The following is an 11,047-nucleotide window of genomic DNA, read 5'->3' as shown; positions in this document are numbered from 1 at the left end:
ATAAATCTCTCTAGTTTGTTTTCTTTAACATTTACACACGTCTTAAACACAGACCCTCAGACAAATCCTAGGGTTCCTAATTGACTTTGTCCTTAGGCTGTATCCAGACTAGGGCTCATGTGAACAGGAAACCTCGTTGCTGAATTCACTTGTCTGAAAAATTAGATCCAGTCAGATTTGTTCAAAATATATCTACCTGTAAAAATCTGGAGCTTTTTGGAAGTCTTAAGGTCCCTCTTAGTTTAGCGTTTCCATTACAAGGTCACACAGGAAATACGGAGTTTAGTGTTTCCATTACAAAGTCATACAGGAAATACGGATGCAACCTTATTTGAAATATTCGCTACCAAATCACGTACGTTAAGAAATATGTCGCCAGTATATAGTGCCACTCTCTTTAAAAAATGCTAATGTCCCTTACAAGAATTCATAGCTTTCTCGTTTTATTTATTTATGCCTTTTATATTCTGTGATATCCTGCCAGTATTTCAATCTTTTCAAAAGATTTGTAAATCATGCATTCCCAATGATGAACTTGTTCAGGAGTAAAGAGTCACTTTGAAGACTTCATTATAACAAACACTTCATTTATTACTTGCGTTTTATTTACAGTATCTACATATTGCACAGTATCTAGATACTATTTTACATTTATTATACAAAGGGCAAATGAAATTAGCCTGAGCATGTACACAGATTTACACTCCAATGTCTCCACAACTGAAGTTCTTTTCTGTCTCTTTTTATTTATTTATATTTTTTAAATTTTTCATGCAATTCCAAATGATACTCTGGGCATTTAATTGTAAAAGTAATAAAATATTAAATAATACCATATGCTATATGAAAATATAGTTTTAGATTCTGCTGATTCTGCTTATGCTTCTCAAGAACTGTTTGTGACGTCACCTAATCAGGAAAAGGAGATCTCTCTCTGCCGTTTCACAGCATGACACACCAAACGTGGAGCACTCTCCTGTTGTCTAACATGACCGGTGGCAAGCATTACTGTCGGGCACACCCATTTACTGACTCTGTGCCCACAGACGGTGTCAACATACAAAACTCAAGGTAAAGGAATTATGGGAGAGGCTGTCTGCAAAAATAAATCTCTGTTCATGGGGCGTGTCCAGAAGGCAGTGGGCTCTGCCCTGCTGGTCTCCAAGGCACTTCTCACGGTCCCAGGCCGCTGCTCGTCCGCGGCGCTCTGCTCGCTGCGAAACAAACACGTTTGGGTTCAGAGAATGATTCACAGTTGCTTATTGATTCTGGAAGACCTATACATTCAATTACGTGTAACATAATGTGTGCATAGATGTGAGGAATTGCAGTCTGCATGTTTCCCTGTGTGCCAAAATGTGTGTCTATTTTATTCTGGAAAGTAACTCAGTGCTCACGGGCCTGCTGCGCTAAAGGGATGGAAATCATCACAAACGAAAAGAGATGCTTGCTAGGGTCTGAAGAACAGTGCTCAGTGTTGATGCGTCTGCTGCCAAGTCCTCGGTAGTTCAGTCCACGCTGATGTGGGGTGATCCTGGGTCTCAGAATAGGCTGCATTTTGTAGAGCGAGCTGGATACTTCTTACTCAAAACTCCGCTTCTCTGAAAGTGTTCCAGGGCTCAGGCTTGTAACTTACTGGAGCGCCAAGTCCAGGTAGTGAGGGGTGTGTTTGGGAGGCTCTCCTGCTGTGTGGGAGGATGGCTGCGAAGCTACAGCTTCTCTTTGGCTCGAGGAGATCAGGTCATGAGTTTCAGCAAGAAGGAGCAAAGGGCTCGGGCTCTGCTCTGAGACCACAGTGTGGAGGGTCCCTGTGCTCGGACCCCTCTAAAGACCCACTTCTTTCAGACTTAGCCTTTAAGAAGTTGAGGCTCTGGTCTGGAGTAGGAAGAGGAGTCTTACCCTGCAGCTTTGTCGTGACATCTTCATGTGTTAGGACGGCGGAAGAAACGTATGTGGACGCAGCTTACGCCACTTAAGGAAAACCTGCTGCTAACGCAGGATGTGTGCTCTGCCCTCCGGGACGTCAGGGTACACAGAAACCCTTGACTGTCTGCGTCGTCACCAGCCAGTTAAGACTTTGCTACTGCAGTTTAGAACTTCTGGAGTTGGAAGAAATTAATCTTTTTTTAAATGTTACAAAATTATTTTAGCAGAAGTATCTGTATTTTAAACTACCCACTTCTTGACCAAAGTGAACATGGTTACCGACGGCGGTGACCAGTGCGATGTGGGTCTCCGTGTTGTGTTGGGAAAGCCCTGGTGTGCCCGTCCTGAGACGGTGCAGAGGTAGGTCCACGCTCGGGTGCAGTTCCACGGAAGCGTAGGCTCCTGGGTACCATTACTCTCGACTTTTCGCTCCGGGGAGCTGTCTCTGCAGGAGAGCAGTCTTTGGGGAACCGCTGTGGGGAAGCAGGCGGTTAGCTCGCAGGCACAGAGACAGGAAGCCTGTGGCCTGAGCGGTTCTTCGGTGGATGTGGACGCTGGGCATCTGGTCTCCCCACTTGTGAGTAGATGGCGGTGGTTTTCCAAGGATGTGCCTGGTTCATCTTTGGAAATAGTGATGCTTTAACTATAAAGAAATGCTTAATGAAAACAGCATTCTCATCTCCCCAGGCAGGTACTTTGGGAGACTTACAAGAATCCATTCATTGCTTTAAAAATAAGAAGTTTTCTGTTTGCCATGGGGGCAGTGGAAGAGAAACTGGACAGCATTCAGATGAGAAGTGAAGGTGGAGGAATTTCTCAGCTTTGGCATTAAAAACTGTGCTTTCACTTCCCCCACATAGAAAGTGTTATACAAGTTTCAGTGAGCTTGGGGAAAATGTGGGATGATACCCTCCACTAACCACTTGTTTCACTGAACCCCCATTTGCTAGTGGGACTTCTGATGGGAAGAAGCAGCGCTAAGGACGCAGCTCAGGGCAGCACCCACTGCGCGGCCGACCCCGAGCATCTGTGCAGACGTTGTTCAGCGCAGCCTTCCCACGGTGAGCACCCCTCCTCCACTCACAGGAGGCGAAGGGACAGCCATCTGACTGCAAGGTAGACCCAGCATCTGGCTGTGCCTGGCACACAAGACACACCGCTAGCGCCCAGTTGTGAAGTTACAGTTTGTGGCTGAAATCGATGGCATTTGTCTCAGGAAAATAAAACCTTTCAGCCCATCCCTTGACTCTTGCTGACAGGCAGTGTTATGTGTTCCACGTCAGCCCTCAAGAGGCCAAGGTAAAAAGTTTAGCTCGTAAACTCAATGTGTGTTTATATTTTTACCATCAGAGGCTTTTAAAAAATAACTTTGATAGAAACATTTGAAGAGGATACCTATTCTTAGCTGTTCTTTTTAAGTGTATTGGTATAATGACAGAATTCAATGCAAACATTTGCCAGATATGTCGCTAAAATTCGCATGGATATGGTTAGTCATATACTCATTTATGAATGTTTGAATGAAAGCCTAGAAGTGGGTGGGCAGATACACACCATGTCACACGCTGAAGTCAGTAGCCAGTGGGCTGTGTGCAGGTTAATGTGAGCTCGGCCAGCGTGTCCTCCTGCGACCAGGTCTCAGTGGCTGCCTGGGGTGCTGTGTGTTTACTGCTGACCAGTACCTAGAGCTATTTTGAGTGTTCTGTCAGCCTTACTCAGAGTAAGGCTACTTTACCCAAAGAATGACTGTCTCTAAACTCCCATGAATTTTTCATGTCCCACATGCATCCAGTCTTTGGTGTGTGGGCCACAGCGACTGGGCTGTCAGCTTACCTTATCCCTCCATGCACATCGGACTGACAGCCAGCCGAGTAAGAAGCCGGGCGCATCTCTTATAGTCTACAAGGGAAATAAATCACAGACCCTCGTCAGCTACCTCAACAACTTAAATGAATTGCATTCACTTTAAACAAGCATAGCAACTGCTAAAGCCATTCATTCCTTTAAATATTCTGAATTCCTTGGAAACAATACATAGACTGTCATCTGCAATCATGGCTCGAAGTTGTTGATTTAATAATTTATGGTGCCTCGGGCCTTTAGCATCACGTGACAGAAGTTAAATGATGTAACTGGGAGGCTGTGGGAAGTGGGGATGCAGAGTCTCCCACGCGGCTGCTCTCTGCCTGTTTTCTCCTCGCAGTAGCTGCTGGGCTCATTAAAACAGCTTTCGTTTTGCTTCCTAGAGTACAGTTGGTCTTCCCGTGCCCTGTGTTACTTAACTTTTAGGTCACGTGCGGGCCGAGTCCCCTCTTGAGTTAATCATAACACAAAGCCTTCTGCACAGAAATTCTAAAGACAGTGGGTCAACAGCCAAGTACCAGAGCAAAAAACCTGGCTGGACAATGGAGGGAAGCAAGAGCTGATTTCTGAGCGCAGACTGGTTTTCCTAGGTATCTCGTATGGTTTCCTGTTTCAGTAGTCTCATAGGTGCTGCCTCAGAGGACACAGCAATCACGCCCGTAAAGGGATTCCTCAATACGAAGTTCACTTCTCAAGAGTCACAAAATCCTACTTAAAGATGGAAGAATTCAGACTCTTAGCTGAAATTCTGAGTGAATGAGTAAATTGACAGCAGTAAATGCGCACAGCATGTCTGTTAGGCGAGCACCTAGGCCTTCCAAAAACACACCCGCTAAACATCTAGAGGACATGATAGTTGGGGCTCAAAGGAAACAATTATGTGGCAGCTGGGGGCTTTTCTGCTCTTCAGATGTGCCGTGTTTTTAGGATGTGCTTTTCCTAGAGAGACCACACGTGGAGGCGGCGGACTGCAGGAGCTCAAAGGAGATACTGGCCCTTGCCACACACCCTGAGATCCTGAGGGCGACCACGACCCCGCTGGGCCACATGTTCTCCACCCTGATGTCCACCAGGGGTCCCTTAAGGTGCAGACTTTTCTCAGCAGGTGTGGTGGACTCACAAGTCCTGCTCTTCCCGAGAGCTCACCCCAGGACCACACCTTGAGTGAGAAGGTCTGTGGTTCCTTCTGTCTAACCGGCCAGGATTCTGGGAACTGTCGTATGCAGCCTTGAGCAGCACAGAAGTGGTCAGGTTGGCTCTGCAGCTCGTTATGGGCTGAGAGAGGTGGGACCCACACAAGCAGCCACTTGTCCAGGGCACAGATCTGCTTCCAGGCCCAGGGGCATTTCTGACCGGGCCTGGTCCCACCGCCTCACCTTATGGGTGACTAGGAGCTTGGTGGCGGCCTGCTCAGCAAAGGAGGCAGCAATGTGGGTGGCGCCTGCGATGGGGCACACGCAGCCTAAGTGCCTTGTCTGTGTCCTTGTCCGTGAATGAAAGGATTCAAGCAATGACCCTAAGGGTCACTTTCAAATTTAGAATCTGATCCTATTATTGTAAAAAAAGACTTAATATAAAAATATATACACATTGAAACAAAATGAGAAGGTTCTCTGACCCCTAGAAGCAGGCTAGTAATTCTCCAACAGAAGGTGATTCCATTTCAGAGGAAGGAAAGAGGGAGGTGAGGTGTCCCAGGTCCACATGGCCTGGATGAGAGGGTGAGCCTGGAGCTTCCGGGACACGGGTGCCGCCCATTGACTCGTGCCACTGTCCCCGTGGTAGCCTTGAGCGGGACGACGTCAGCTCCCTCCTGAAGGCGCTCCCTGTCTGCCTGCCATGTTTGGGGACGTGCGAGACAGGAGCTCCATAAAGGGGTGCAGCTGCCTGCACACAGCAGCTTCCCCTTCGTGGACAGGGGCTTACTGTTTTGAGCAGGACGGGCAGGTCTGGTCTGCTGCCCCTTCGGACAGTCCTGAAGGCAGCTCCTAGGAGACCTGGCTTATGTGTACAACGGCCCTCCTGTGAGCCTTAAATGGAAGGCAAGTTGTGGTCCCTACACACACAGAAAAGTTGGTGTAGGGCTCTAGCAGATGTCCCTCTAGCTAATAAGTTACTTGTCATCATTGTATGTTTTGTGAAGAGCACAAGAAAGCACTTTTGGGGGAATGAGTGCACTTGTTGTGGATGAACCAGGAAGTTACAGCTGAGAGCCAGACAGAAAAGGGCACCTGCGTTTCTGAATTAGTGAGGAAGCCAAGTAGAAGAGCAGGAGTTTGAAGTACCAGTAAAATTCCTGGGTGATGGGGTTACAATTACTGGTGGAAACAGAAAGTCTCTGGCCAGGGCAGTGGGGATGGCCCAGGGCCAACCATAGTTACCTTACACCCTGCAGTAGTCATTTTAGCAACTCATTTGAAACATTTGTTCCACTGTCAGAGTTGAGTGGATACAAGGACAGGCATCAGACCAGAATTGGAGAGCGTGCATGGAGGAGTCCAGCCCCTTCCAAGAGCCGATTCATTCCAATGACTGTGAACCACGTTCCGTTTGGCACTAGCTGCTGCTGCCTGCGGTTATCTTAAGTGGTGTACTCACCCCAGCCCCGGACTGTATAGTCAACAGGGAGTATAGTATTAGCAAACCTGGGTTACAGAAGGGAGGGGCCTGAAGCCTCGTCTACACTGTACCGGCATTTCTAAAGCGAGTTGGATGCGGTCACTTACAGGTGGGGATGGTGCAGTCTCGGGTGTTGTGGTAAAGTCTGTGGAAGTGTTTGCTGCACTTTGGGCTGAAATAAAGAGGACCTGGAACGTGGAAGAAGAAACAGATTGTGAGGGCTGCGGGATGCCAGGAGCTGGGGAGCGGCGAAGTAATGCGTGGAAAGCTTACCTGTAAGATGTTTCAGAAACTTGTCTTTCATCCTTAGATCTCGAGGAACAATTTCTGTTTGAGGGAAAGTAAGTTAATTATTAAATTGCCTGAAAGGAGCATGTTTTCATGTGATCCGAAGTGAATGTTTAAAGTTACTGGAAATTCTGCCCTGAACACAGCAGCCCCGTGATGGCAGTACGTGACGATGTGAAGACGGGTGATAGGGCACATTTTCCTCAAATCATATTAACTGCTCTCCGAGCTCCGGTCTTAATGCCCAGTCTCCACCACTAGGATAGAGGCAGGGACTGTAAAGTTATAGGCAAAGAAAGGTGTGTGTGTGTGGTGTGTATGTGACAGTTATCTTCCAGTGAATAAATCACTCGTAGACAGTTTCATCTTGAAGAGCTTGGGAATCAAATTCAACAGCCTCTCAAAGTTCTAGGAAGAAAACCTGATCTCATACTTCAAACAAAAAATTTGCTATAGGTATGTATTCTTCTAGGTATATATTTAGAAAAAGGGTTAGTTGCTGTCAAAACCACTTGTTATGAAGGCTGGTGTGAATGCGTGGAAACAGACATTAACCTGGTTGGATGAGATAAAGGTACAATTCCCAGGGAAAGACTGACTGTACCGGCACAGCGCCTAGTTAGCGTTGGTGACTAACCTGACTGACGTTCTTTCTGATTTCAGCCTTGTTTTTGCTTTTTTTTTTTTTTACAGTCATCTGGATTCATTTTCACTCACCTGTTCTGCACTAGTAATGCGATGGCACGTGGTCACACTACCACCAATTCTCCTCATCTGAAGAGGGAACATTTCTATAAGAGTCTTACTTGCAAGGTTTAGACATCTCCTAAATGTCAGTCTTCATTTACAACTAGCTTTAGTCAGTCTATATAAAATTGACCTTATCATATTTGACCTAATTGTGTCATGAAAGCATTAAAAGCTTTCATGCTTTCCTTGGTAATTTCCCAAGGGGCAGCCACTCTGGGAAGGCTCTGCCATGGGGGGAGGCGGGGAATGGGAATTTCTGTCTCAGTTGAAACTGCTTTGCTGAAAATATTTCCATTTCCAAAATAACAGATGACAGTTCTATGCTGAAATTACTGACCTGGGTAACAACTCACATGTCTTACAAGTGGATGAGGGATAGTTATGTTATCTGCCAGGCATCATTCATGGAATTCCTATTTCCTTCTCTAAAAAACATATTTCCCAGTTTTTTTAACAGTCAAAATGTATTTATATTTTAAAAATACGTATGTGTTCTCAAAGACAATTCTATTTCCAAGCAAGTACTAGTTCTTCTAGCGTCTCCTGAGACAGGACAGGCGGACCCGCCGTCAACACCGCACACACCCGAGAGGCCTTGGGAAGCGGTCCACTCCGTCTACACAGCCACGCGGGCGGGGACACTCACCCACTCTCTGCTCCTCCGCGTAAGCCCCGTAGTCCGAGACCTCCCTGCGGCCCAGGGTGTAGTCCTGCCGGCCCGAGAGCTGCAGCCTCTTGGACTCCCCCGAGTGGTACTTCCTGAGCTCCTGGACGATCTCCACGATGAGTTGCAGCAGCGTCTGCCTGTCCGCGGCCTCCCGGGTCTCCGCGATCCCCCGGCCGGGCCCCGCCGCCCCCAGCACGAGCAGCAGCCCCAGGAGGAGAGGACGCCCGGGTCCGCGCATCCTGCGCTCGGCCAGGCTGGGCGGATCCGACGCGCTCCCGGAGCTCGGCTCGCTGCAGGGACAGGGGTGCGGGGAGACCCGGACAGCCAGTCGGCGGGGGGAGCGGGAAGGGCGGGAGAGGCCACTCCCCTCGGTCCGCGCGCCCCGGCCCTGCGGACCCAGAGGACGCCCGCCAACCCAGTGGATGGACGCCCCGCGCCGTCCCGGGCCTGGAGGGCGGGCGGGGGCCCGGCGGCGGGAGGCTGGGCCGCGGTCTCCACGAGGGCTCGCCCTCCCCGAGGTCCCACGCGCTGATGCTGAGAGCAAGCCTTGGGTGCGCCCGCCCTCCGCGCGCGGGCGACACGGGCCCTGGCCGCCTTGCGCCCGCGTCCCGCCCCCGCCGCCGGCCTCCGAACTTTCCTGGAAATGGCGCATCACCGGCGCCCCGCGGCTCAACGCGTCGCCACAACTTTCCGTCCCCTTTAGACGCCGAGCGGGGCGGCGGCGGCCGCTCGCAGGGTCGGGCCCACACCCATCTCCCTCGGGGAGCGGCCGCGCTCAAGTTTCCAGCAGCGCCTTTGTGTGGCGGTCGCCCCCTCCTCCCGCTGTCCCCGATCCCCCCCCACCCCCCACGAGGAGCTCCCGCGCCGGGACCCTCGCCCCGGCCGCCTGCTGGGCCAGGTTCTGGAAAACCCTTGGCCCCCGGTGACGGGGCCCGGCCCACACCTGCCCGGCGCCGCCCGCGGGGCCACCTGCGCGCAGGAGCCCGGCCGGGTTACCTGTCCCCGCGCCCCGGAGCCGCGGGCGTCCTCTGGCGTCTGTCCCGGCGTCTGTCCGCGCGCCCCAGAGCCGCGCGCCCCGCTCGCTACTCCATGCCCGGCGGCGCCCGGGCCGGCGGAGCGCACTGGACGCGCGGGGAAGGGGACGCGGTGCCTCGGCAGCTCCGAGCTGGGAACCCGCGCTTGCCTGGGGTGCGCGCCGGCAGAGTCCGGCCTCGGACCTCGGGGCGCCTCTTATCCCCGCGGCCGCCGACGTCAGGAGGGTCCCCGAGGGCCCGGCGCGGGGCTTTAATTAGAAGCCGCTGAAGTGTTCGTATCCCCGCGCGGATCTTCGTCAGACACCCCCCCCGCCCCCCCCCCCCCGCCAACAACTCCTCCCATGTCTCCGTATCCCGTCTGTCTCCCCTCTCCCCACCCCCTCCAGCTCCCCCTCCGCGTCTCCCCCGTCTCCTCCCCCAGCTCCCCCACTTCCCCCCTCCCGCATCCCCCCCACCTCCCCCATTTCCTCTCTGCTCCAGCTCTACCGCCCTGTCGGTCTCCCTCCCCTCTCCCCTCCCCCCTCCCCCATTTCCCCTCTCCTGCCTCTTCCCCCTTCATCCCATCTCTCTCCTCCTCCCCTTTGTCCCTCCCCTTCACCCCCCGCTTCTCCCCTTCAGTCTATTTCCCTCCGTTCCTGTCACTTGTGACAGGATGAGAAGAAACGCCTTTACCAGGAACTCGGATCTGTTTTTGTCTAAATGTAGATCTTGGGCTATTAAAAAAGGAGCTGCCTGACTGCCTCGGCATTTAATAAGTCAACTGGAGTCTGTGCGTTTTGGGGGGAATCTGCCGGCGAGGCTGGGGACCACTCCGGGGCCGAGGTCCGCTTTGCCCGAGGCCGGTCCTAGGCGGGCAGCCCGGAGGGCAGGGGCTGGGTTAGGGCTGGGCACCTCGGGGCACAGCTGCCGGGCAGGACACCGGCAGCACCCCTCCCCCGCCACCACCCCCCCAGCCCCCGGACCCACGCACGAGGACAGCGCTCTGGACCGTCAGCGCCCACCCGCTCCCGGGTTCGCTCGCTCCCTTTCCCCGGAAACGCCCGCGGGAGCGCTCCCGGGTCACCTCCCTCCAGGCCCGACTCTTTCAGAAAGTTTTGGTTCTTTGGATTTAGGCAGGCACATTTGTGAGAGTTCAACAATTTATCTCCTTTAATTTTTTTTTTTTTCTTGTAAAATGTATTATCAATCAATTGCGCACTTTCCCATTTTATTGGCGCTTTCTGGGCAGGAGCTGGACATCCTCCAAGTCGGCGATCTGACTGTGAAAGGTGTTCTCAGTTCAATACCCGAAAGGGAGCGTGGGGACCAGAATTAAAAGCCTCAGCCATTAGCCGGGCAGCGCACAGTGGGTGGATGGGGACGGATGGCGAGGATGCTGCGGGCGCGGCACTGGCGGCCTCGACGCCCCAGGCAGGGCCCGCGCCGAGCCTCTGTCTCTCCGTCTCTCCCTCTCCCTCCCTTCCCTCGGTCTGTTTCCTCAAGAAGACAAGAGTGTGGCAGAGTCAGGTGGGGTAAATAGAACAGAGACGAAAGATACTAAATTGTGAGTATCCAAGTCCAGCCCCTTCCACACACGCACCTTTTAAGGGTATGTGCTTAAAGGAGGTGGTTTGATTTCTCAGTGAGGTTCCCCCCCCCCCCAAGCAATATGACTAAAATGTGAATGTTTCTGTCAAGATATACTCTAGAAACAGTAAACATTCATATCAGACTGCTCTTAAGCAGATAAACTGAGATATGTTTCCTTTTTCCCTTTCCCCTTTCTGTGTGTAAATGGAAGTTTAAGCTCCTCTCGGGAGAGCACCGCCTAGTGACAAGTCTTTCTCCGCCAGCACTCACCGGCATCCCTCAGGCAGCCCGGGTACTGTCTGCGCCGGACTCCTTTCCGGCATAATGGAAG

At 51.9% G+C, this 11,047-nt stretch overlaps 1 protein-coding gene across 2 annotated transcripts; it reads right to left on the bottom strand.

The window, feature by feature from the left end:
• Positions 1 to 570: 570 nt before the first annotated feature.
• Positions 571 to 9,373, bottom strand: ALKAL2 (ALK and LTK ligand 2). 2 transcript variants are annotated; one of them, XM_060169170.1, is made up of 6 exons: positions 9,110 to 9,373; positions 8,093 to 8,403; positions 6,682 to 6,735; positions 6,516 to 6,596; positions 3,760 to 3,825; positions 571 to 1,214 (listed from the first exon to the last, which is right to left on the bottom strand). In XM_060169170.1, the coding sequence occupies exons 2-5, from the start codon at positions 8,349 to 8,351 to the stop codon at positions 3,761 to 3,763; spliced, it is 459 nt and encodes a 152-aa protein (XP_060025153.1). In that variant the 5' UTR covers positions 8,352 to 8,403; positions 9,110 to 9,373; the 3' UTR covers positions 571 to 1,214; position 3,760. The 2 variants fall into 2 exon arrangements, with proteins under 2 accessions (XP_060025153.1, XP_060025154.1); XM_060169171.1 differs by lacking the exon at positions 571 to 1,214 and adding an exon at positions 1,242 to 2,569.
• Positions 9,374 to 11,047: the final 1,674 nt, after the last annotated feature.

This window comes from Lagenorhynchus albirostris, chromosome 13 (assembly GCF_949774975.1).
Source record: "Lagenorhynchus albirostris chromosome 13, mLagAlb1.1, whole genome shotgun sequence".
Taxonomy (NCBI): domain Eukaryota; kingdom Metazoa; phylum Chordata; class Mammalia; order Artiodactyla; family Delphinidae; genus Lagenorhynchus; species Lagenorhynchus albirostris.
This window is presented reverse-complemented; position numbering and strand designations above follow the sequence as displayed.